The sequence below is a fragment of the Rhipicephalus microplus genome, chromosome 3 (genome assembly GCF_043290135.1).
Source record: "Rhipicephalus microplus isolate Deutch F79 chromosome 3, USDA_Rmic, whole genome shotgun sequence".
Taxonomy (NCBI): domain Eukaryota; kingdom Metazoa; phylum Arthropoda; class Arachnida; order Ixodida; family Ixodidae; genus Rhipicephalus; species Rhipicephalus microplus.
The window spans coordinates 291,673-315,462 of record NC_134702.1 but is presented as its reverse complement, the minus strand read 5'-3'; the positions used below and the strand labels follow the sequence as shown (position 1 = coordinate 315,462).

The 23,790-nt window shown below is 44.9% G+C and overlaps 1 protein-coding gene across 1 annotated transcript in view; it reads right to left on the bottom strand.

The window, feature by feature from the left end:
- The window catches only part of Cdc42 (Cell division cycle 42), a 125,331-nt gene that overhangs the window by 25,870 nt on the left and 75,671 nt on the right, over nucleotides 1-23,790 (bottom strand). Inside the window, exon 4 of the mRNA XM_037433977.2 lies at nucleotides 16,197-16,394. Coding sequence (XP_037289874.1) covers nucleotides 16,197-16,394 — 198 coding nt within the window. The remainder of the gene's footprint in view (nucleotides 1-16,196; nucleotides 16,395-23,790) is intronic.

The window sequence follows — 23,790 nt, the reverse complement described above, 5'->3', positions numbered from 1 at the left end:
GCAATGAGTGTAGCAGTATGTCCCTGAAGGATGCTTCTCTACCAGTTTGTTGAAAACTGAGTCACGGTGCAATGGCTCCAGCCAGCTTTTGGGTGGTTGACTGTGGAATGTTGGCAGCTCTCTGGGCTGTTGACAGTACAATCGATGTAGGCCACACAGGGGTTGTCATCTATGTCACGGTCTTGGGCTGCCAAGTGATATCGAGAAGAAACCCTTACTCTGGCGGGCGGCAGTCTTTTCTGCTTAAGGCTAGTTCAGTGAAAGCTCATTTATCCTAAGCTCGTTAACTCGAACTCACGGCACGGTCGCAGCAAAACTGTGTATATTTCAATGGGGTCAAATGTACATTCATTCGAAGACATTTAGCCACGCACCGGTCATCTCGGACAATTACGAAGAGGGCTATCGGGACTCCAGAGTCGCGCAATCTCGGCGGCTTGAAGGCTCAACCACTGCTTGTTGTAACCGACAGTGGAACCGGAGTTTCGGACAAACCGAAACCGTACAAACTGATCATGATCATGATGACATGATCATGATGAAAGAATATGATCATGATGACAGTGAAAGAGGGGGAAGTGGCTAAAGTGGCACTAGTCACCACCCAGCGGCTCCCGTCCCGATGAAGCGGCTCCCATCTGCGGGAGCGAGGAGGAGACGATGGAGCACATCGTTCTGTAGTGCTCACATCCGACTCCAAGACCAACAGAGGGCGCCACGCTGCCACTGGGTTTCGAGTCTGCTGAGGACCAGTGCAAAGATGCCTTATCAGTTGCGAAGGCCCGTCTTCGAATGTGAGACATTAGTGCGAACGCCGTCTCCGCCCCGTTCTTACTGTTTTCTCACACCTGCTGTTTCTCACTGCTCTCCCTGCTAGGACACAGCCATGCGTCCACCCAATATAAAAAGTACAACCACAGCTCATCATCATCGGAAGCGCTTCGGCCACTGGGGCGTCCAGTGTGACTGACAGCTGCTCGCTACGCGTACTGGTGTACTTCGCAACTTGGTTGACGTGGTTCTTGGAGTAGCGACTTCACGTGTTGCAGCTGTGTTCGTGCGCGTTGCCGCCACCGTTGCACTTTATACTGATGGTGACCGTTAGAGGAGTTCAGCGGCCACAGCAACCTACAAATGATCTTGAAAGGTGATGATTGAAAGACGTGAATGCAGGTGTTTCTCGACAAGAGATAATAAGAAAGTACGATGTTAAGAGAAGCACCTTAAGCGACTATGTGAAGAACCAAGCAAGAATTTTCTAGGTGTTTGACAGCGGCGAATTCACCGAAAAGCGGAAACGACTAAGGATGGCAGCACACCCTATGCTGGAATACGCACTGCTGCAGTGGATAAAAAATATGCGGAACAGCCAGCTTCCCTTGAGTGGACTGTATGCACTGAGAATGAACATTAAGTGAGTTTGAAGGCTGGTTTGCCTGTTCTAGAGAAAGGCACGGGGTGGTCTTTCGAAACGTGTGTGGGGAAAAAGCAGCAGTGCATCAACAGCATATTGCTGACTGGAAGATAACTGAGCTTCCCCAGTGCCTGGCTCGTTATGAAACTGCCAACATCTCCAGTGCCGATAAAAAGGCTCTTTCTTAAAGCCTTGCCGGAAAAAACGATCATGGTCAAAGGGATCAAAGAAAGCGTCCTTATGCTTCTCGCTTCAAATATGTCATGCACCGAGCGCCTGCCACTGCTAGTCATCGGGAAGGCACGTAGCTGAAGGTGCTTTAGGAACGTTCATCACTATCCTGTGCAATATTGCACCAATAGAAAGACCTGAATAACCTCAGATATTTTCCAAGCTTGTCTGTGCCAACTCGACGGCCGCTTATCTGCCTGCGGTCATTGCAAATCCTTTTTGGCACAGCGGCTTTGTCCACCCTTATAATTCGGATATTCCCCCAGAGGCAACTACAAAGGGCGAAGTGAATGACACACATTTTGACTCTTCCCTTCCTAGTGGCATCCAGATTTTAGACTACGACGCTATAGACTTTCATGTTGCCATTGCTGGTCCACTGACTATCGATGATATATTATCGGGAGTGTTTGAAGAGGACCAAAATCGCTGTTTCGGTGATGACGGCGAAGATGAGCAGTCAACGCGACGTCACTGCACCGTGCAGGAGGCCCCCGAAGCCCTCGTCGTCTTCGGGGAGTTCTGCGCTTGTTCTCGCGACAGTCAAGTGCACTTCACCTACTGATGGGACTAAATAAGATCCTTCTGCGAGATATTAACACGGCGAGGCAGACGAAAGTAATGCACTTTTTCAAGAAATAAAGCTTCGTCTGTGCCGTGTACGTTTTCCTTTTGTTTTCATGACCCATTCGATAATTCAGAATTCAGTTAACTGACATTTTCTCAGACCTTGTAAGATCCAAGTTCATGAGCTTTTACTGTATTGCAATCCCAAATGTCTTTATCCAGGATGACTATCAGTTGGGCGTGTTGGTAAAGGTTCATGATGAAACAAGCGCAAAAATACACACACTCAGAGAGGACAAAGACAAGCGCTTACTAGCAACTAAAAATTTTATTTCGAAGCGAACACTAATAAATACATCACATGCATGTACGTCATTCCCGACTTCTCCTGTGATTATCAACGTGATATAACAAAATATGCACGCGCCCAAAACCGGAAACAAACACAAGTCAAGAACTAAGAAAAGAAAATAAGGGAAAAAACAAAAAACAAGAAAAACAAAAAGCAGAAACAACAACAAAAAAAAAACAAAAAACAAAAAAAAAACGTAACACAGAGAAAAACACTGGGTTATGTGACGTCCAAAAAAGCAAATTCCGCATCTGTTAGTAGAACTGACGCTTGGTTGACGCAACTGTCCCCTCCTTTCCTTATTCTATACGCTCCCATTATTTCTCTCGTCGTCTACTTGTTGTGCCTGTCAATTATTCGTGTGTCGGCAAATTTTGGTTGGCAGGTGCACTCCTTGCAGTGCATTGCTAAGTGTGAGTAAACGGCCCCCTTTAGTGAACTTACATGTTCACGAAGGCGCACATTTATGCACAGACCTCTGTGTTACGGTTTTTTTTGTTGTTTCTTTGGTTTTTCTGTTTTTATCTTTTTTCTTTTCTTTCACATTTTCCTTTCTTAGTTCCTGACATGCGTTTTTCCGGTTGTGGGCGCGTGCACATTTTGTTATATCACGTTGTTGATGATGACAGGGGAAGTCGGGAATGACGTACATGCGTGTGATGTATTTATTAGTATTCGCTTCGAAATAAAATTTTCAGTTGGTAGTAAGCGCTTGTCTGTGTCCTCGCCGAGTGTGTGTATTTTTGTGCTTGTTTCATCATGATGTCTTTATCGTTGCCTTCTTCAGAACTTTGCCTAAGATCCCCGCTTCATTGGAAAACATCCCGCATATGCACGAAGGAGCACCTCCACATGATGTGAAGCGTTTGTAACATGGTAAAAGTCTACACGAAGGTGGAACATTTCATTTGGGCGAACTAGTGCCCAAAAAATGTGAAAAGTTGAAGTACAAGCAATACATGCTGTACAGTTGTAGTGGCAAGCAAATGCCATGGTAAGGGTGGTGGCAAGCTAATTCTCAATGACCTTATCAGAAATAAAGTGCAATGGCATTTTACACCTGTGACATCGAAGATTCCAGCGTTATCATTGGTGGCTGTGTTAGTTCTAAATACTCTACTTAGTACATTTTTTGTCAAACTGAGTCAAATAAATGCTTTTCTTATTGCTTTCCTCCATGTTGTAAGGATCCTTCAGTGTTTTTCAAGCAACATACTTGGGTGTACTTGGCATGTTAGCATATGATTCTTGCTAAGATGAACAAATAATTGCGGTCCCTTTGAGTTTGCCACAAGGGGGGCACCCACTTAGAATTCTTTTTTATTTACGGGTAAACTTTAATCAACCTTCCATCCTTAGTGTATTTTGACATGCTTGTTTCAAATATGCAATTACTTTTTCTGTGCAACAAGTACTTTTTAAAATATTGAGAAATTTGTGTGACTAATTTGGAGATGAGTTTGCTCTTGAATGCTCGTAGTGATGAAAGACAGTGGCATATAAATATGATGTTGTACAGTCAGAGCGTTACAAGAATGAATGATCCAGACTGATTTGGGCCAATGTTACAGCATGTCAAACTTTTATAAGCAAAATGCTTTATTAACACCATGGAGAAATTATTACTTTTTGAAAACATCTGTGATGTTATTCATTCAAATTTTATGCCTACTGGGAAAATTTATTTGTAATACTCAAACTTTGAAAAGCATATTTTATAAGTTTTCTTTAATTATATGTAATTATATACTAGTCCTACTGCACTTGTCAACTCCCCACCTTTCTCACAAAAAAAGTAATTATCCAGACTGGCTGAGATTTAACCAAAAATAATTGCTCCAATATGACACCATTAGAAATGCCACTTTAAGGAACCAGGTAAAAAAAATGGCATTTTATTGTGCAGCCCCCTGCAGCGACAGTCTCTTGGACGTGAAAATATCGTTCATAGATGTCTGGCCGTTTCCACTACAGAGCATTGCACATGTGGATAAAATATTTATCTCAAATGCACTGCACGACTTTTCATCATCGACTCTGTGCGAGTTCCATGCCGTCGTCACTTCGCCACAACAGGCGCACTTCACTATTAATTTCTTAACGAGGCCGTAGTCGTGGTCCCCTGTGACTAGTTTTGCACACCCGCCACATACTTTGCACCCTGCTTTGCACCAAAGAGAATCAGTGAGCAGCCAATTCGGGATCTCCAAGATGACCGTCAAATACAAAGCTGCAGTGTCCGCCAGTGGTGGCTAATATGACGCGTCACTTGCATCGGTAAAAACCGCAGTCTTCCGTGCTGTCGCCGGTGTCGACTTAAGTCGTTCAAGCATGACCTCCTCACGAGTACTCACTTGGCCTATGTCGCTGCTCGCGACAGCTTCAGTGTGAATTCGCACAAGGCTAGAGTGGGCACGAAGAATGCAGTCGTTCTCGGGCAGATCGCTGTCAGTTGCACCGTCGCGGGTCGCTTGCTTATCACTTGTAATGCCGGATGACGACATGCCCTTATCTTGCGGACCACTATTAGCTGCACCGAAGATGTCGAATGCCCCAGCACCGCGAGTTGCTTGTTTATCTGTTGCAGAGCAGCGCAATACCGTGCCTTTGTTAAGTGTACTGCAATCACCTCCATCGCCGTTATCGTGTGCTAAAGCAACGATGCTCGCTTGCTGATCACTTGCGAAAACCCGTGATGTCGTTAGCACTTTTTTTTTGTGCTGTTAGCACTTTTTTTTTTATTTTGGCTCGCTTTCGGCCAATCTGATACACGGAGTGGAACATTCTCGGTCCTCCAAGCACATTCGTCGTAGGATCATGACCTACGCAAAAATGGCGCCTCAACTAGGCCAAGTTTTAAATTACAGCCCCCTAAGCGAATCAGGCGACGCTATTTTAACCATATGATCGGAAGTGGCCAATGACGTCGTCTTGTGCCCATTTTATCTTTCATTTATATTTGGGAAAGTGCCAAACTCAGTGTTACTCAGTCGAGCGATAAAAAAGCCACACGAGAGAGCTTTCCTACGATACCAAGATGGTTGCGTTGGAGCAGGCCGTTCAATAGTTATAGGCAGCCGAAATAAGCGCGGTTTGTCCACAATTTAAAGGGCTGGGGGCATGCCAAAGCATCTTTTATTTATTCTTACGGCACTAACATGCGGGTGATTTTGAAACGAAAACTTGCATAAAGGTGCGCAATGGTAAAAAAAATACGAAAATGACACTTTATAAAACTCAATTTTTGGGCAAGTTTTCGGGTCCCAAGGCCGTGTTTCCCCCTTAAGAGGGGCACGGATCTTTGGGACGAAAAAATCGCAACAAAAATGAAACTTTTGAAAATGGCAATTTTGAAATCTAGAGGTATTTTTTCACGACTACACAAAATTTCTCAGCTCTCGAATTCATATTTTTGCCGCAGGATAGCTTTATTGTGTCAAATCTAGCAGGATTACAGCCAAAGTTGAAGCTATAAAAGCATCTTCTTGACAAAACACAGCTGCCGCTTCTCACGTTGTAACGCGAACATCTTAATGTTGTTTGAAAAAGCTATTTTTCTTCTTCGATTTCTCCTCAATCGCGATTCTGCGCTGCCATTGGCTTTCTGAAAATACCGCGCCAAAAAAGAGTCCTAACGCGACTGACTTCTCATTTGCTGTTTAGCGCACGCGACCTGAGCTCGGCATACGATTGGCGGATTTTCTTTCTCGTCTTCTGCTTTGCGCTCACCCGCGCTTGTTGGCCGTGCCGCCCCAAACACCATGTTTTCTCAGTATGCGAGCGACTGACGCAGCGAAGACATGGCTTGCAAGAAGGTTCACACGAAAAAGGCATTCGGTGCAAAAAAGGTGCGACGGGCATTTATCGACAACATTCGCAAGTGGAGTGCAACGCAGCCGAACGCCGAAGCCGTCGTGACCGCCGCCAAGATAAGCCTAATTCTAACAAGCCCGTCGTCGTCCGAAGATGCCGAAGGTGGCCTGCGTCGCGATACGAAGTTTCTGCAGCCCGCAGAATTGGAATAGGGCAAAAGGAGAGCTGAAGATTAACTGCAGCAGCTATCATCCACCCTCAGCATGGAAAGTAGGCGAAATCTACTGACTGACGACAACGATGCCACACGTGAGCTGATTGAGGAACTGTGTTTAGAGTTGTAAGCCTGAATTTGGTGAAAGCTATGCTTGTACAGGCGAACTGCAAACTGTGCAGTGCTGGGGACCTAAAAATCATCAGAGACGATCGTGAATACGAACCCACCGTCAAGTTGCATCTAATGTGCACGACCTGCGGTGACATGTCATGAACGTAGAGCTCGCCGCGTATTCATGGTGAACACAGAACTAACCCATTCTCAGTGAACCTTCTCCCCACTCGTGCTATGGAAGCTACCGGTAACTGCCAAACAGCTTTCAAAGACATATTCTCAATTATGAACATAAGCCGTCGCGGCCTTTACACCAAGACTTGGCAAAGCTACCTCAAAGGAAGGCTCGCTCCTGCAGCGGACCGTGCATCCCAAAATGTGGCTAGCGAGTGCGCGTGTTCGGTTCGTGATCTTTATAAAGAATTGCGCCTCAGCAACCCCAAAAACATTGTGCTGTCGTACGATGGCACGCGGATGACCCACGGACACTCGTTCCACATCTGCGTCGGCACCGTGATCGAACTGTTCACTGGAATTTGCCTAGACTACGTCGTACTAAGCAACTTCTGTGCGAGGTGCAAGACGGGTCCAAAGGAAGGCGATTCTTTTTTTAAAAGTTGGAAAAAAGAGCACAAATATCAGAAAAATACTGACGAAAAATCGGGGGAAATGGAAGTGGAGACGGCGCTTATCCTATTCAAGCAGTTCTTTGAACGGCACAATGTCCGCTACACTACCGTACTTAGTGATGGTGATAGCCGGACCTACCTTGCTCTGGAAGAGGAGAAGCCTTACGGTTTTGTTGAAATTGATAAGAATTGTGTCAACCATGTTCAAAAACGTATGGGCACAGCATTGCACAACCTCATTTCAAAAAGCGAAGCTTCTGGCCTTCAAAGTCTTGGCGGAAAAGGTCGGCTGACTTCAGACCTCATTACACGGCTAAGCCCTTACTACGGATGGGTGCTGAGAGCGCACAAGGAAGATGTAAATAGAATGAACAAGGCTGTGATGGCTACCTACGATCGCATAACCTCAAATGACACGGTGTCAAACCATTCATTTCGCCCAACAGGTCCCAATTCCTGGTGCTGTCAAAACGCTGCAGGGTCTAAGGGCGAGCCAACACCAAAACACCTTCGTAACCTGCCTTCTCATGTTTGTCAGGCCTTGTTGCCTATTTATGAACACCTGAGTGACGAGAAATTATTTGAGAAGTGCCAGCAAGGAATGACTAAACAGTAATGAGAGCCTCCACTCAGTGATATGGTCACTTGCACCAAAGGCCTCACTTTTTAATGTGCAAGCAGCTGTGGCTGAGGCAGTACTAAGATTTAATGCAGGAAATGTCCGAGCAACTGCATCAATACTGAAGGAACTGACCCCAAGTCCTGGCACATTCTGCAGCAATCGTACGGCTGAAAAAGATGAGCGGCGATTGGAAGCTTCAACCTGAAAGCGTGCATCAGCTGAGAATATGCACAAAGCCCTGGAAAAACGCCACACAGGCAGAAATTATCAAACTGACCATGTGCCTGGAGGATACTAACCAGTTACAACTAGTAAAAGCTAATAACTTACAAATATTATTTAAGATATTTGTGAATAAATCAGTGGTTGCGTTTTTCTTGATTTTCTCAGAACAAGGTTTTTGCTCATTTTGCTTACTTGGTGTAACAATATTCTAAGCTCTAGAATAGCTACAGCTTGTGGGAATCGGGAGCGCCCTCCCACCTGGCGCCTCGTTCCCCGGCTGAGGCGCGCGTGCTGACTGCGTAGCCCGGACGCGCATAAGCAGCGGCATCCTCCAAGATGGCTGCCAGGGCGCCTCTTGGTCTGGGCCAGTCAACCGTCGGCTCCTTCCCGCGCTGGCATGTCCGGGCACGCTACGCTGGTGCGCTGCGCAGGCCTACGTCACAACACAGCGCCATTTCCCTTTGGGCCGCGCGTGACATCTTCCTCTCCTACGAACTACGCTGCGCCCAACGATTCGCTCGTTGCGGCAGATGCTCTCAGGCCTCCACGAGGGGTTGACGCGCTGCTCAGCAGGCGGCTTCTCAATCGTGCGTTCGACTTCGGCCCTTGTGCGGGAGTCGTCGCGCCCTAGGCAAGCGTACTTGCTCGGTCTTGCGGAGTACCCTATACGGACTGCAAGTCCGTGAGTGTCGCACTGTGCTGCATCTTGGGTTAATAAACCCATTGTTATTATCCTGCCTCGTGCGTGGTTTCTGCACCGTGCCGGAGAAAACGACAAACTCGACCGCAGAGTCTTCGCACGCAGCGGCAGTGGAGGACGTCGCATCCCTACACGGTTGCACTTAGTAGGTAACCCTAGTGCAAACCTATCTCCACAAGCTATATATAGTTTTTCGCTATATGATGCTGAATGCATAAAGCTTGAGCTACTGGAAGCAGATTCTTCTTTTTCTCCCTCTAATTTTTTTTATCTGCTTTTGTTCTAGTGCATTAGTAGCTGTGGTGTAAACAAAGCTTTGATGGGTTCTTAAATTGCTTATATTTGTTGTATTTGAAAATGGCTTGCAGCAGCTCAATCCTTATCAATTCTGCTTTGTATTGATGCATTAAATACAACTTTATGCCCAGCTAATTTTTATGTGTAGTCACAAGAATTAATAGTAATTAAATCTGATGATTAGATTATTTAAATGAGTCACAAAAAAAGGAGTTACATTTTTTGAAATCGGCATAAGAAAATACACATACCTGTGAATTTATACGAAATTTAGTTAAGAATTTTAAAAAAAAAAGCTCCAGGTACCAAAGTGAGTCTACCGTACACATATTTGTTGCATATGAACCCGCCCTCAAAAACATGCACTTAGCGACCAAACCATTTTTTTTTCCTGCCTAATGTCATTATAAAGGGCTAACAACCTTTCTGGTGACCAGTTAGGCCTATTTACGCGTTCAGCGACACCAACTGTGTGCCCACAAGTAAAATACTAATGCTGTTTTATTAAAGTTCAGTACTGCCACATGTAACCAAACATCCCCAACTTATTTGGTGAAGCACATCACTTGCTTGCCTCTTGAAGTCGCATGCCAGGCAGTTCGCAGTCCAAAGCCACACTAGACTACGTGCGCTAAATGCGGACCCTAAGTAAGGATCGCAAGCAGGGGTGGAACAAGGTTTGGGAGCAGTCCTAGAAGCAGGCATAAGTACTTTTTTGCAGCAGGCTAAGTTTAGAGCTATAAGATAATTCAGAGAGCCCATTCAAATCATTTGTGAAGCAACATTTGTTCAATGCTGCATTTTTCACACTGAGCTAATTTGTGCAATAACCTCATCATTTCGGTAGAAATTATGTGGACGTTCCCGTAAAGTTTTTGTAGTTGCTGTCATGTCCTCTATAAACTCGGAATTGATAACATATCCCTGCACACCGTATGTTCTATCCGCGGATAACAGCACACAAGCAGGGGTGACAAACGCGGTTGAAGCAGAGAACAAATGATCCGGCCTAGCTTTGCCGCTCCTGCTAAGCAGAGAGGAAGCACTCCGCCCATCTTGGCTAAGCATAGTAAAAAAAATCCGAGCGAAGGAGGCAGGTGTCGCTCGAACAACAAATATGAACTTAACTTCTGAGGTAGTGGTCATGATCATTGGCACGCAAGCTATAGCTTGGGAGGCATCGGCACACTACTCTCATACATTCCACCATGTGAAGTGCTGCTGTCATTGAAGGGGCTGTTTTGTACAGTTACTCGAGATTGGATATAAAAGAGCCTCACTTCGCATAGTACTCACCCTTGCGGTGCAATGGCGACTTTTCTAGGTATGTACAGCCACCCATGTTAGCTGAACATGCAAGCATCAACCGCCTAGACGATGAGTGCGAAGCAATGCGGCCAAATTAACAAGAGCATGCGCATACATTTAATGAGCAGTCATGTGCACCTATCTTTGCTAGGCTGTTTCGAGAACCGGACTCCACCCCCCCCCCCCCCCTTCTTTTGAGCACAATTACTGCCATTCTTCATTTCTTTTCCGAATGCTGCCATCGTGCTATATAAAAAAGAAGTCAGCGGAATGGCGAAGCAATGAATGCAACAGCAAAAAAAAAAATTTTTAGCTTGGCAGCCAATTCTTTTAGATCCAGTGCTGCGTAACTGTACAAAATACTTGCGTAAGGAAATACAGCTGTGCACGGGATAGATGCTCTTTTCGTGGTCTCTTCGTGTTGAGAGCTCAGCATGTAGAAGGTTTCACGAGCTATTCCCGCTGATGCCTGCAGTTATCGTGCGCACATAGCGATCGCGACCACTCTCAAGGTTGACGACTACTCCTGGAGCAGTCAGTCTTTATAAAACTGAAATTCCAACAGTTTCAATGAAACCAAAAAGACAATGTTCCATCCATGTTGTCAGGCACGGCGCTTGATGGCTTTTGCACTTTGCAGTTAAATTCTGGTGCTGCGGCGCAGCACAAAGCTGATAGGAGAGATTGCCACACAATGTTGCAAATGGTGCAGCTGTTCCACTTCTGCGTAAGCACAAGCAATGCAATGAGCTAGTTTAGATGGTGTACAAGGTCTGTTAGAAAAGCATCTGGCCTTTAGTGGAACAAAAAAAAAAAACTGGCATAATTAGAGCATTGGAAACCTAATCCCCCTCAAAGTAGTCCCCTTGGGACTCAACACATTTCATGCAGCGGTGCTGCTATTCTAGGAAGCATTCCGAGAAGGCCTCTTTCGCAATGGAGTTTAGCTCAGCACTCATTGCATCCATAATGTCATCCCCTGACTGAAATCACTATCTTTTCAATGTCCTCTTCAGTTTGGGAAACAGCCAGGAGTTGCAGGGGGCCATATCAGGAGAGTAAGGAGCCTGTTGAACTACCGGAGTCCTACTTTTCACCAAAAGGTCTGAACCAAGTGTGAAGAATGAGCAGGAGTTGTGATGGATGTGCCAGTTTCCTGTTCACCACAACTCAAGTCTCTTGCGCCACACAGCATCGCGTAGGCGACAAAGGACATCCCTGTAGTACTCTTTAGTGATTGTTTGACCCTCTGGCGCGTACTCATGGTGTACCACACCGCAGGAGTCAATGAAAGCACTTAGCATCACTTTGACATTGCTGCGCACTTGGCGGGCCTTCCGCACTTGGCGGGTCTTGGCGACGACGAATGCTTCAACTGTGACAACTGAAATTAGGTTTCCGGGTCGTACCCAACAGCCAAGGACCCATACAGCCAAGACTCATCTCAAGTGATAATGGTGTTCATGAAGTTAGGGTCACTGCTTGTGAAATTCAGCATGTCCTGAGGGACTTCAAAACGAAATTGGTTTTGCTCCACCATGAGCAGTGTCAGCACGAATTTCGCCGCAACTCTCTTCATGGCCAAATCTTCTGTCATAATGAAATGTGCTGAGAAAGTACTGATGCCCAGCTCTTCCGCAACTTCCCAGATAGTCACACAAAGGTCCTGTATCACCACAGCAAATCACTTCGGCAATGATCTGGTCATTTCAGCATATTGATGGCTGACCAGAGCATGGCTCGCTCTCCACCAATGTGCGGCCATCTTTAAACCAGTTTTACCACTCCTTAATCTGTGGTGGCTCATAGCGTCGTCATCAAGAGCCGTCTTCATCTTCCCAATGGTTTTCACTTGGCTGTCGCCCAGTTTCTGTCAAAATTTTTCGCAGTAGCGCTGCTCCAGTAGCTCCGTCATTTTCCTTGCAATGAAAAACCGACGACAGCACTGTGCACTATCTCACTCAAGCGCTGCGTCCCAACGACTGACTCTTTGGGAGGTTGGAAAAAATTCACATATGCGCACGTAGGTTCAAGGTCAACTGATGCAAGCACACAATCCATCAGAAGCACGCAAAAAAAATATATAGGGTCAGATATTTTTCTAACAGACCTCATATTTAGGAATCATGGCATAACGTTTGGAGCGTACATTTTGGCGAGCCCATGTCATAAGTAAAGGAGAGGCACCAGACGCGTGCCGAACACGGAGGCGCGGCGGCGGTGCACGAGAAGAGCGAGAGTCACCCGAGTACACGCGGACCAGCCACGTAGATGCAAGAGATTGGTCAGAGAAAGGCTTGTGGCATGCGACGCGGACCAGGAGAAAAAATTCCATAGGATGAGCTGGCACTGTGTGTTGGGACGCCAAGCAGCAAAGACATGGGAAACGAGCGTTGCTACCGCGACGGTAGCAGCATGACCGCCCGGTTCTGAGGATGTCGGCGTCAGAGGCTTGGGGAGTGGCCGTTGACGTCGGACGTTTCGAGCAAGGCTGCCTGGACTTGCCGCATCCTGCCCAGCAGTTTCTGGTCAACTTGCCGTTCTCCCACCAGTCAGCAGAGCGGACTTGCCACCAAGAGAATCCATGGCGAGGCTAAGCCTAGCCTAGCGAAAGAAGACAGAAACCGGAACGCCGGTGGCGACGAGTGGTTCGTTCGGAGGAACCAACAGACGGCGACAGCGAAGAGGTCGAGGAGAAGGTCGACGACGTAGGTGACGAACCTCGACATGGCATCAGAGAGAAGCCGACGTGAACAGTAAGAGCGAGCGATTGTGGTGATGCCATATTAGATTACGAACAGTGGCTAGGGATAAAGACGGATTTAAACTCGTTTGCAGACTACTTTGCTTGTATTGTTAAGGTAATTTTACATCCGCAAATGTTTTGTTTTTGATTCTTGCCTTTTATCTCTTGGGGTACAAAGTGTAGGCTGCTTGTGCCACGCCAGACTCCCTTAATTCCATCCAGTGCAAGCGCTCCTGAGATAAGTACGTGACAGCCCACGACTTTTATGACAGCTACCGATGTGACCATTACACACGACCAATGTGCAAATCGGTTTCGAATTTCACTTTTCACTTGCGGGGTGTCCGGCGTCCCCAATTTCGGCGCCTTCATGCACACCTTGAAAGCCATGCTGTGGCATGCTGTGCTGGACTATACTCCGCTTCATACATCAGGTCCAACGCTGCGGAAGCTATGCAAGAAGTTTGGCCAGCAAAACGTAAAACTCTGCGTGTTTGGCAGTCGTTCGCATTAAATCTGATTAGTGCCGGTGCACCCTCGCGTTTCTTCGTCTTCCCCTTTGGCATGACTGGCGAGCAGAAAAAATGGAGAGGAGCACAAAAGAATGCGGGATCGGAATGACCCAGTAACGTCTTATTCTGCACAAAAGTCCAGGTGGCCGCCATCATGGACGTACCCAGAGTAGAGAGCCTGTATGAGATGTCACGCGAAAACTAAGCTATACAGCTACATAACAGACAAACGGCGTTTTTGTTTGTAGGGCACATAATATCTTCAAACACTTCTCGCCGTAATAACAAAAAAAATTAATTTACTGGTGATAAGAACTACTTTTTGTTGCGAACCCATCGACTGCAAGGTAGCTTCCACAACGTCGCACATGATGTGGGAAACAGTATAGAGGGAAGATAGTTTACCCTGTAAGTACTTGATTTTTTTCGAAGATTTACCGACCAAAAGTGCCTACTGCCAATTACAAATTTGGTTGTACTAAAATGCAGCTAGTCGATGTTGTAAAACTACATGTACCACATACAAAGCCAAATCAACACAATAAAGCTTACTTAAGGACAATACATAAAAAACAAGCAACTTTCTGCTAATAAAAATAAAAACCTTATAAAGAAAACAGCTGCAGATGCCACATCTTTTGTGTTTCCACAGGCTAACCACCCTTGGTCTATTTCACTCGGGAAACTTTCAAACTGTGTCAAAAATTTCAAGACATAGAATAATGCAAAGTCGCTTCAATGGCGAGCTCTTCCGATGTTCGCTTCTGAGAGCTGCTTCATCATCGTTCTCTTCTTCTAAAGACAAACATCTGTATCCAAATCATCCACACTCGAAGATGATGATGAAAAGCTTCACTTTCGTGTAGATGAACCAGCTATGCAAGGGTCACAGAAACCGTGCAGCATCTTTCCATTCGAAAGACCATGCTCCTAGCAGAGGAGGAAACTAAATTGTTGAGTAAATGCTATGATTTAGCAGATGACGGGCATAGACGAGTGCTCCTTGCCCAGGAGAGTACCCCTTTAACTAAGACAAGCTCTGCACATTTAAAGCACTTAGAGTGCTTGTTGCGTTTCCCCTTTGGCCCAACAAGCCTAACCACGGCCGAAGATGCTGTTTGATCGATGTGAAAATATGTGGTCGCTAGTTGCGCAAGCATATAATACAGCTGTTGCGACACGGCTTAAGTATGCTTATGTTGGTGCATACCCCGTGCATGCTTCCTCACTCCGCATTAGAGCAATGCAAAACGATGCTGCTTTCTGGACCAAAACCACAGCAGACATGACCACCGATAGCAAAGATGCACTAGCAGTGACGGAAGCAACATTTAGATTTTTGAGCAGATTCTGGAGCAAGAAAAATGGTGCTTTGGAGCAGAGAAATGCTAGCCTGGAGCAGATATTGGTGTCCTTGGAGCAGATCGCAAAATATTCCAAATGACTCCTGGAGTATATTGTATCATTTATGCCTCTTATAAATACTATTAATAATTAATAAACATATTACACATACAATCATCACAACAAATTGCAAAAACGTAATCAGGCAGATGAAGAGTCTTTCATTACCAAGTAACTGTTATTCTAATGATTTGTGAAAGTAGCCAGAATTGAAATTTTTAAAGATCAAATAAGCTAAATGAACTAATGTTTAAAATACTTACTCCAGTTACATAAATGAGGTCAAATCTGATGAAAGTGCTAAATGTATTCAGTCACATATCAAAGTCATCACAGCAGCGGCTAGTATGACTACGAAGTCTTGCACGCATTTCACTATCTGCTTGTGACATACCAACATAAAACTATATCAGACAAAATGCTAGTATGTGTAGCATTGTCTATATTCTAGTATGCCGCTACTATACATGCTGTACCCTAGATAACAGTATACAGCTTGTATTTGTTTTCATTTAGGCTCGCTGGATAATCACATGGTTTAACTTCATTGTTTTTAGTTTCCAAAATGCCATTTCGGAGCAGTTACAGCATTTCTCTTTTGGAGCAGTTTGGAGCAGCACTTCCATCACTGATTAGCTTCAAAGGAATTTATGCAGCCAGTGCATCTTGTGGAGTGATAACAGTGAACAGCTCAGAACCAAGAAACCAATATCATTCGTACAGGTGAGACAAATTATTTAGTACATTATTCTTATAGCATGTATCATGCTTTCAGCAGCAATAAGGGACGCACAGGCCACAAATTTATTGACACTACCTTTTTAAGAATTCTCATGCATTACCTCTTTTGTGAGCCTTTGTGACTGCAAGTGTAAAAACGTACTCTGCCGTCACAGTGTCCTTGCTTCGTTCTTCCTTGGTAAGCTTCACCATTATGCGCAATGAACCTCAAAGCCAACTCTCGCAAACTGTTCGAATGAGCACTGCTTTTGATAAAGCAGTTGCCCGCTTGCCATTCGAGTGGATTGCATGAGAGGAGACGTACCTGTGTAAGGGCTGAGCACTCGACATATTTGACGGCCTTTAGCTCCTTGGCAAGCTTCTCGCCCTGTTCATTTGAGATGGGCTTCTGTTTGTTTTTGGCAAGCTTTTCCAGGGTGGCCGCATCATCTCGAAGGTCTATTTGAGTGCCCACCAAAAGAAAAGGAGTCTTCTGGCAGTGGTGGGTGATCTCTGGTACCCACTGCACAACAAAACACATTACACAGTTACAGTTTAACACGCTTAGCAAAATAGCCATCAAGGTATCTCTATGTACAATATGCTAACAGACTCGTAGCACTTACTACGTGACCGCTATTTAACAGTTTTAGCATTATTGTGCTTGTATGGTTCACACAGTGGATGTAAAATACGGCAGTGAATTCAGGCATCCACATCAAACTCAACTTGGCATTCTTGTTGAAGAATTCATATTTGCAGCAGATGGCTTCACTTGCTTATAGGCAGCTTCCACAACCCAGCAGCGATTTCCAATGCTCCTAGGCTTAACAAAAAAATTGATGTACAACAAACGAATCTTTATTTTTGGTGCATGGTCCATATTTATTTCCTCTTGTAAGTGGTATTATTGCCATTATTTGTTTTAAGGTTGTTTTTTTTCTATCACTCATATAACTATTACCGCTTCCACATACAGTGAACTCTGTTAAACTGAACTCTTAAACGGAACTCAAAGGGGCAAGAAACTTTGTTCCATTTATGAGAAGTTTAAGCAAAGCCTACATAATGAATGAAATATGGCTTTGTTTTCAAAGCACCAACTGTCGCCGACTGAAAAAAAAAAAAGATTTTGAAGTATACAACACTACTATAGTTAAGTAGAAAGAAAAATGTTATTAATATTGCCGACTCGGAAAAAAGGAGGTGATAAGAATTTGCTCAGCCTTGTTCAAGCACTTTCTCACATAGTAGGAGTGCATCGCTGAAAGGCTGGGCATGAACTCTGTGCCCCATCGTGTTCAAAGTAGCACTGCAACAGGATGACAGCATCTTTTGCTGCACTGTGAGCCACTGAGATGAGCTCGAGATCTCCCACCATCTCATCAGCACTTGAGCACAGGTCCTCATCTTGAACTTCAGCTATAGGTTCCTCAAGGCTGTCCTCAACTTCACGACGAGACGTCGATTGCTGCTCAGTGTGCGCGAACATGTGCAATTGCTGGATTGACTTGGCTAGGCTAACTTTGGCATTTGAATCATGGTAGCCAGACTGCCATGGCCACTTCCACCGTTCATGAATTTTGCCCGTTTAAGTTCCATTTTACCGACGTAAGTAGAAAAAAATGTTCCAATTACCCGAAACTTTTTATCATTAAATATATAGGAGACCAACTAAATGTGCCTGGATAGTTTCGTTTATGCGGCTTTTCCGTTTAACCAATTTTTGTTCAACGGGAGTCCACTGTAGCTAATTAGTGGTGTCTGAACATTTTAAGCCTTCCCTGGTTTTACTTTCCAGGTTCATAAACATATTTTACATACACATAAGTTTCTACAGCTGATATGAAGCAATATAAACTGCTAGTGGCCAGCCCATACATATGAAAGGTTGGCGATAGAAAATGTTGACACAAAAAAGACTTACACAACACAAACTGATAATAAAGAAATAAAACCAAGCTACACCCATAAAAACTGATTAAAGATTCAATTTCAGTGTAAAAGAACTATGACATTAGAAAATTGTCACTGCTTTTTGTTTCTTCATTGAAAGTCTCAGAACAGTGACCTGTAGCGCCTTGGTGCCAAAAAGCATGAACTTATCGCGGTACGGCTACTTATGAAAGAATGAGGAAAGTATAAGAAAAGTACAAGGCGAGTTTCAGAACCCTTCCTTATTTCACTATGAGTGTGCCTTACAAAAGGCGTCCTCAACTCATAAAGTATAGGGCTTGGGTGCGAGGGTAGGTACATTTTTGCCAAAAAAAACGCCTTGAGCAGCAATAAATTAGCTTTACTGCAAGAAACCAACAACAGTATGCACAAAAGCAGCCAAATGTAAACAGCAAAAATGTTAGTTTAGGCACCGCAGTCTCAGTGAAATACACGTTTTCGATCTGGCCACTTTTCTAAAACTAACGACGTAGTGGCGTGGTCAGGTCACTAGTGTATTTCAACATGCTGTATGTTCTTGCTGTGTTCAGTGGTGTTACCATGCTCCCTTTAACATTCGCAGTTTTTTTTCCAGCTTTTTTTTTTAATTTCACTAAATTTATTTAATAGTTTAAGCAGTTTGGCAGCATCTTTATTTAGAAGTGGCATTTATTGTGGAACAAGGCACTGAAGTGAAATTCACCGACAAAACGGCTGTGTCCTGATAAATTTTGTCAATCAGTACCAAGACGGACACCGTGTGCCTTCAGAGAAAATGAAAAACACGGAACACAGCTTTCGGCAGAATTCAACAGCCAACAAAATGTTCATCCGTGTATGGCCGACCAAACAACTAGAAAAGTGTTTGCGCCACTTCGAGAAGTTTTACCGGTACAGGAAAAAACATATTTGCAATCGCTGGAGTGCATACTCGTGACACGGTCAGCTACGAGACATTGACAAAACCATCGCTCCCAAGTTGAAACATGCCAACTCCATAAAAGGTGCACGAGACTGAGCACAACGAAACCACGACTATGTTTCCTACAGAAACAGCACAACAAGCCGCTTCTTCACGGCATTTTTTGTGAAGCAGGGGCGGCAGGAAAATTCCTGCTTGTCGTAGGTCTCAACCCGGTTTCCTTGATCGTTAAGGACTCACTGTGTTGTTCAGTATTTCTTCTTTGCGGTCCACATAATCATTAAAGTTGTCCTTCGCCGTGTTGTTTAAAGAAGCTAAGGTAGGTCATAGGCTAACTTAACCAAGCCTTACTCAAGTATGAGGAAACTTCCATGCTAAATACAAGGTAGGTTCATAAAATGTTTTGAGAGCAGACTTACAACAAAGGTTGACTTAAGTCAAAAAGACATGCTTAAGTTGGTTTTGTGACTACGGGGGTTAATGTACCTGACCACAGAACCGTTCATTGCTGTACACGGTCGACGATTTTTCAGTTGTTACTTTACTGTATGTTCTTTTATATTAAAAAGATACAACTCCAGGAAAATGTACATATAGGCCTGCATTGGTAGTATGCGACGAAATGGTGCTGCCTTCCCGTGACGTGTAGCGGTCCCTTGCTCGTCAGCGCGTCTTGAGCCTCTTTTCAGCGTGCTCATGCTAACATGCATCCAGTTTCTAGGCTGCTAAGATTTTGCAGCTTAGAAACGAGCCAACAGAGAGAATGATGATCTGTGACAACCTTGAATTGCCGGCCGTACAAATAAGGTCTTAACTTTTGGACGGCGAAAACAACCGCAAGACATTCCAGTTCGGTGACCCTATAATTCCGCTCCGCCATAGTCAAAGTACGACTTGCATACGCCACAACGCGCTGGCGGCTGTCGTGATACTGAACTAGCACGGAACCAACACCAATACCACTAACATCTGTATGCAGTTCAGTGAATGCTTCAGAGTCGAAATGGCACAAGAGGGGCCCGAAAGTAAGCAAATACTTCAGCTGCTCGAAAGCAGCCTCACACCCAACCGTTCATCGGAATGGGGCATTTTAGCGGAGCAACTTTGTCAGAGGATGAGCAAGATGGGCAAAATATTTGATAAACCGACGAAAATAAGAACACAGGCCCACGTAGCTACGGAGATCCTTCACAGACGTTGGTTGCTTGAAGTGTCCGACAGCACTGATCTTTTGCGGGTCTGGCCGTATACCGTCCCTGTCTGAGCACAAGGGCTTGATACTCACCTAAATGACACTTTTTTGCGTTTAAAACGAGACCAGCTTGTTTGACGCAATCCTAGAACAACGCTAAGCCGATGGTTGTGCTCGTGGACTGTCTTGGCAAAAATAATTACATCATCGAGATAACACATACATGTCTCCCATTTTAGACCGCGAAGGATGGAGTTCATGAATTGTCGAAGGTAGCTAGAGCATTACATAAGCCAAACGGCATCACGTTAAATTAAAATAACTCGTCAGGTGTGACAAAAGCAGTCTTCTCTTTGTCAGACGGATGCATTGGTATTTGCCAGTATCTAGACCTTAGGTCGACGGACAAAAAGGTATGCAGCCGAGTGCAGACAATCAACAGCATCATTGATGCGTGGTAGCGCATACACGTCTTTCTTTGTGACGGCATTAAGACGTCGGTAGTCCACACAAAATCGCTAAGAGTTCTCTTTCTTTTTTTACCAATATAACAGGAGCTGCCCAGGGACTGCTCGACTCTTGAATAACGCCTTTCTGCCGCATGTCGTTGACCTCATCGGCGATCACTTGCCTCTGACAAGGATACGCGATAGGGTTTCTGACGTATCAGTGTAGCAACTCCCTTGTTGATGCGGTGGTGCATACGGGGTTCGGGCAACATGGAACAACGCTCGTCTTGAGCAAAATCAAAGACTCCCGCGTAGTGTGTGAGCATCTTCTCGAGGACATCCTGCTCGGAAAAAGGCAACGACTTGGCGATGCCTTTTAACAAATGACCGACTTTGTCTTCGTCAGACATATTGGCGTTGACAATCCCGCAAAGCTTCAATACCTCTTCAATGTAGGCTGTGCACGTTTCGCCCGGCAACTGAGCCCTACGTGACAGCGTTTGCGCAGCTTTCTTTTTCATAACACTTGTGTCCCCAAAGCAGTCCTTCAGTTCCTTAACATATATATCCCAAGTGGGGAGGACATGTTTATGGTTCTCAAACCAAAGCAAGGCTGTCCCGGCAAGAAATAATACTTCACAAGCTTCGCCCGCGCGCTTCATACGTAGTAGCGGCTCACTCTGTCGTAGTGTTTTAGCCAAGCGTCTACGTCTTCGTCAGTTTTACCCGAGAATATCCATAGCTCAGGTGCCCAGTAGTCTGGTTGTCGAGGTCGACAGCCACCTTGTGCAGTGTCGGTGGCACTGGTGGATGCAGCAGCGTAGTACGTCAACTGGATTGCTGTGTCGTCGTTCATGCTGATGTTGTCCGGGGGTAGGCCAGCTAAGCGTCTGCTTCGATGAACTTCTGCTATGGGGTCCAGGATGGCAAGTTACCCAGCACCGCTCCACCAAAGGTGTTACGGATGTGCTGGGTTTATTTACACTGAAAAAGCCAGCTCTCAACCGTCACTGGCGAATCTCCATCGCTCGAGAGCGTCCTACCTCTTCTTCTTTCTCGCTCTTTCAGTCCGCGTTACAATATAATCCAATTCTCTTGAAGCCCTTTTTCTAAGCCATGGCATTATTTGCATAGCTGCACAAATAAAATCACTACATATGATCTCTCTATCGCATCATAGCCTTTGACAACCCTGCGAAATCCGCATCTCTTATTGCTTAACACGAAGAATTATGAAGCGATCATCTGGAAGATGGGCGACTGGTGCACTCCTGTTTTTGTTCGAAGCCGAGCACACATCGGACAGCTTTCCTTTGCACGTTTCACAGCTCAGCTGGCTCTCACCACCCACAAGTTAGCAAGAATCTCTGCTAGTGTTGCACTAACACCACGAAGCGCTGTTTGGTGAGACCGCATAACTGTGAGACCAGTGATCATACGATCGTTCGGCAGCACTGAGGCTTTCTCACAACACGCACAATTGACATTCTCGGTGCGCTTGTCGTTCTTGAGTGGGTCCTCGTCTTCTAAAGAATGGTTGATGGGCCATCCGTCAGAGTGGGGCCGCACGATTGCTTTGTCATGTCATTTCAGCACTGTGTCGTGCTCAACTCTTTGCACAATTACTGCTTATTTATTGGCGAAGCTCGAAGGATCAGAACCAAATCGGTGATCCTTGTGATGTATTTTCTCAGCGACCTGTCGGAGGGCATCATTCTTATAGTCGTTTTTTGTAACTGTATCGCAGCTACCAATCTCGGGATGTGAGAAGTGTCGCAAGTGAGCACGACTTGTCTGGGTCAATGCAGTACATAGATGTGCGACCAGCACCTGTAAAACTCTTAGCATGGTATAGGACTTTGAATTGTCCATCCCAGCTTCATGTTAAATGTAGTCGAGCTTCGATTCTGCTCATGCAAAATAACTTTATTAAGCATAAATTTGCATATCTGGTCCACTCCCACAAGTAAGCTTACGCCAGTTTCTGCTTTTAAACCAGGAATCTCGGTCATATCAGCTTCTTCTCATGTAACAGATATTGTGCTAATTGGTTCCATCATCTGCTCATGGAACTTCTATGTCATGTTTGAAATGATCTCGTTACCTTGACAATGTTCAGTCTTCTTTCCGGTGCTTTGCCAGTTTCTCCGAATGCCGTTACAGTAATTTTGATGGCATGCACTGGGGGTAAGCTTAGTTCTTTAGAAATGTATTTTCTAATGAATGTCCGTTGACTTCCATTGTCAACTACCTCTCTGATGAAGTTGGACTCGCATTGAAACGTCTGTAGGAAAACGACGTTCTTGGTATTCTGCGAGAATGGCTTATTCATTTTGACATGCAAGCTAGGACTCCTTAATTTGTTCAAGCTGCTTCTTAATGTATTTGAGGTTTCTAATGGTTGCGTACCTTCCTAGAGCAAGTTACGTGACGGCAGGGCTGGGCAAAGATACCTTGAAACTGTATCGCTATACGATACAAGATACTGATGCAAAAAGTATCTGAGATTCAGATACAAGCTGGTGCCGCAAAAACTGTATCCGACATGACACTTGCCAATTGTATCTAAAGATACTTTGACACATTCACAAATTTGCTGCCATACACCCCTGCTATCGAGTAGTGAACGTGTACATGCACAAAAGGTTTGCTTTATTGAAATGTTTGAGGGTATCTCAACAGTTTCATCCCAAAATAAAATGGTTTACTTCCAAAAAACTTATTAGGGTTTGTTTTGGATGCTCAACAGGACAGCTCTGTAGACGCTTTGCTGTTAGAGGTTCTTGCTCGACATTTCTGGAACTGATGGGTCGCTTCTGAACTTGCCTATTAGCAAGCGGATTGCTATCTAACAAAAAGAATGCAATAGAAGCTTTGGCCGATGGTGCAAATACCAGTGTGCACTTCTAGCTTGTTAATAAAAGATGGTTTCGCAAAGACAAATCACCAGTGTACAGCAGCAACAACGCTGGTAACAACATTTTTGTGGAACAATGCGTTTCAAGGCCTGCGCAGAACAAATAAAGCTGCCGTAACCTTTTCTTTGAATGCGAAGCAATTCTTAGCGAACTTCGGCGACTTCGTATCTATCTAGCCGGCTACGACTTTTAGGTCTCTTGGCCGTTTGAATAATCGAATCTACACCAAAATTGGTATGGCATAAAATGACTGTATGACGAGCATTAGTGACTAGTCATGACATGAAAATCATATTATGTACGTCATTAAGGTCATAATTTAGATGTGATGGTCTTGCTGCTACTGCGGTGGTTTCGTTGACATGACATATTGCAAAATTGGTATGGTATGACATGACTGTGTGGCGAACGTAACAGGCCGTCACGTGAAAATCATGACATGCTTGTCATGTAAGAACATGACTACATGCCACACTCCTGATGTGCTTGCGGCCGTTTCGCTA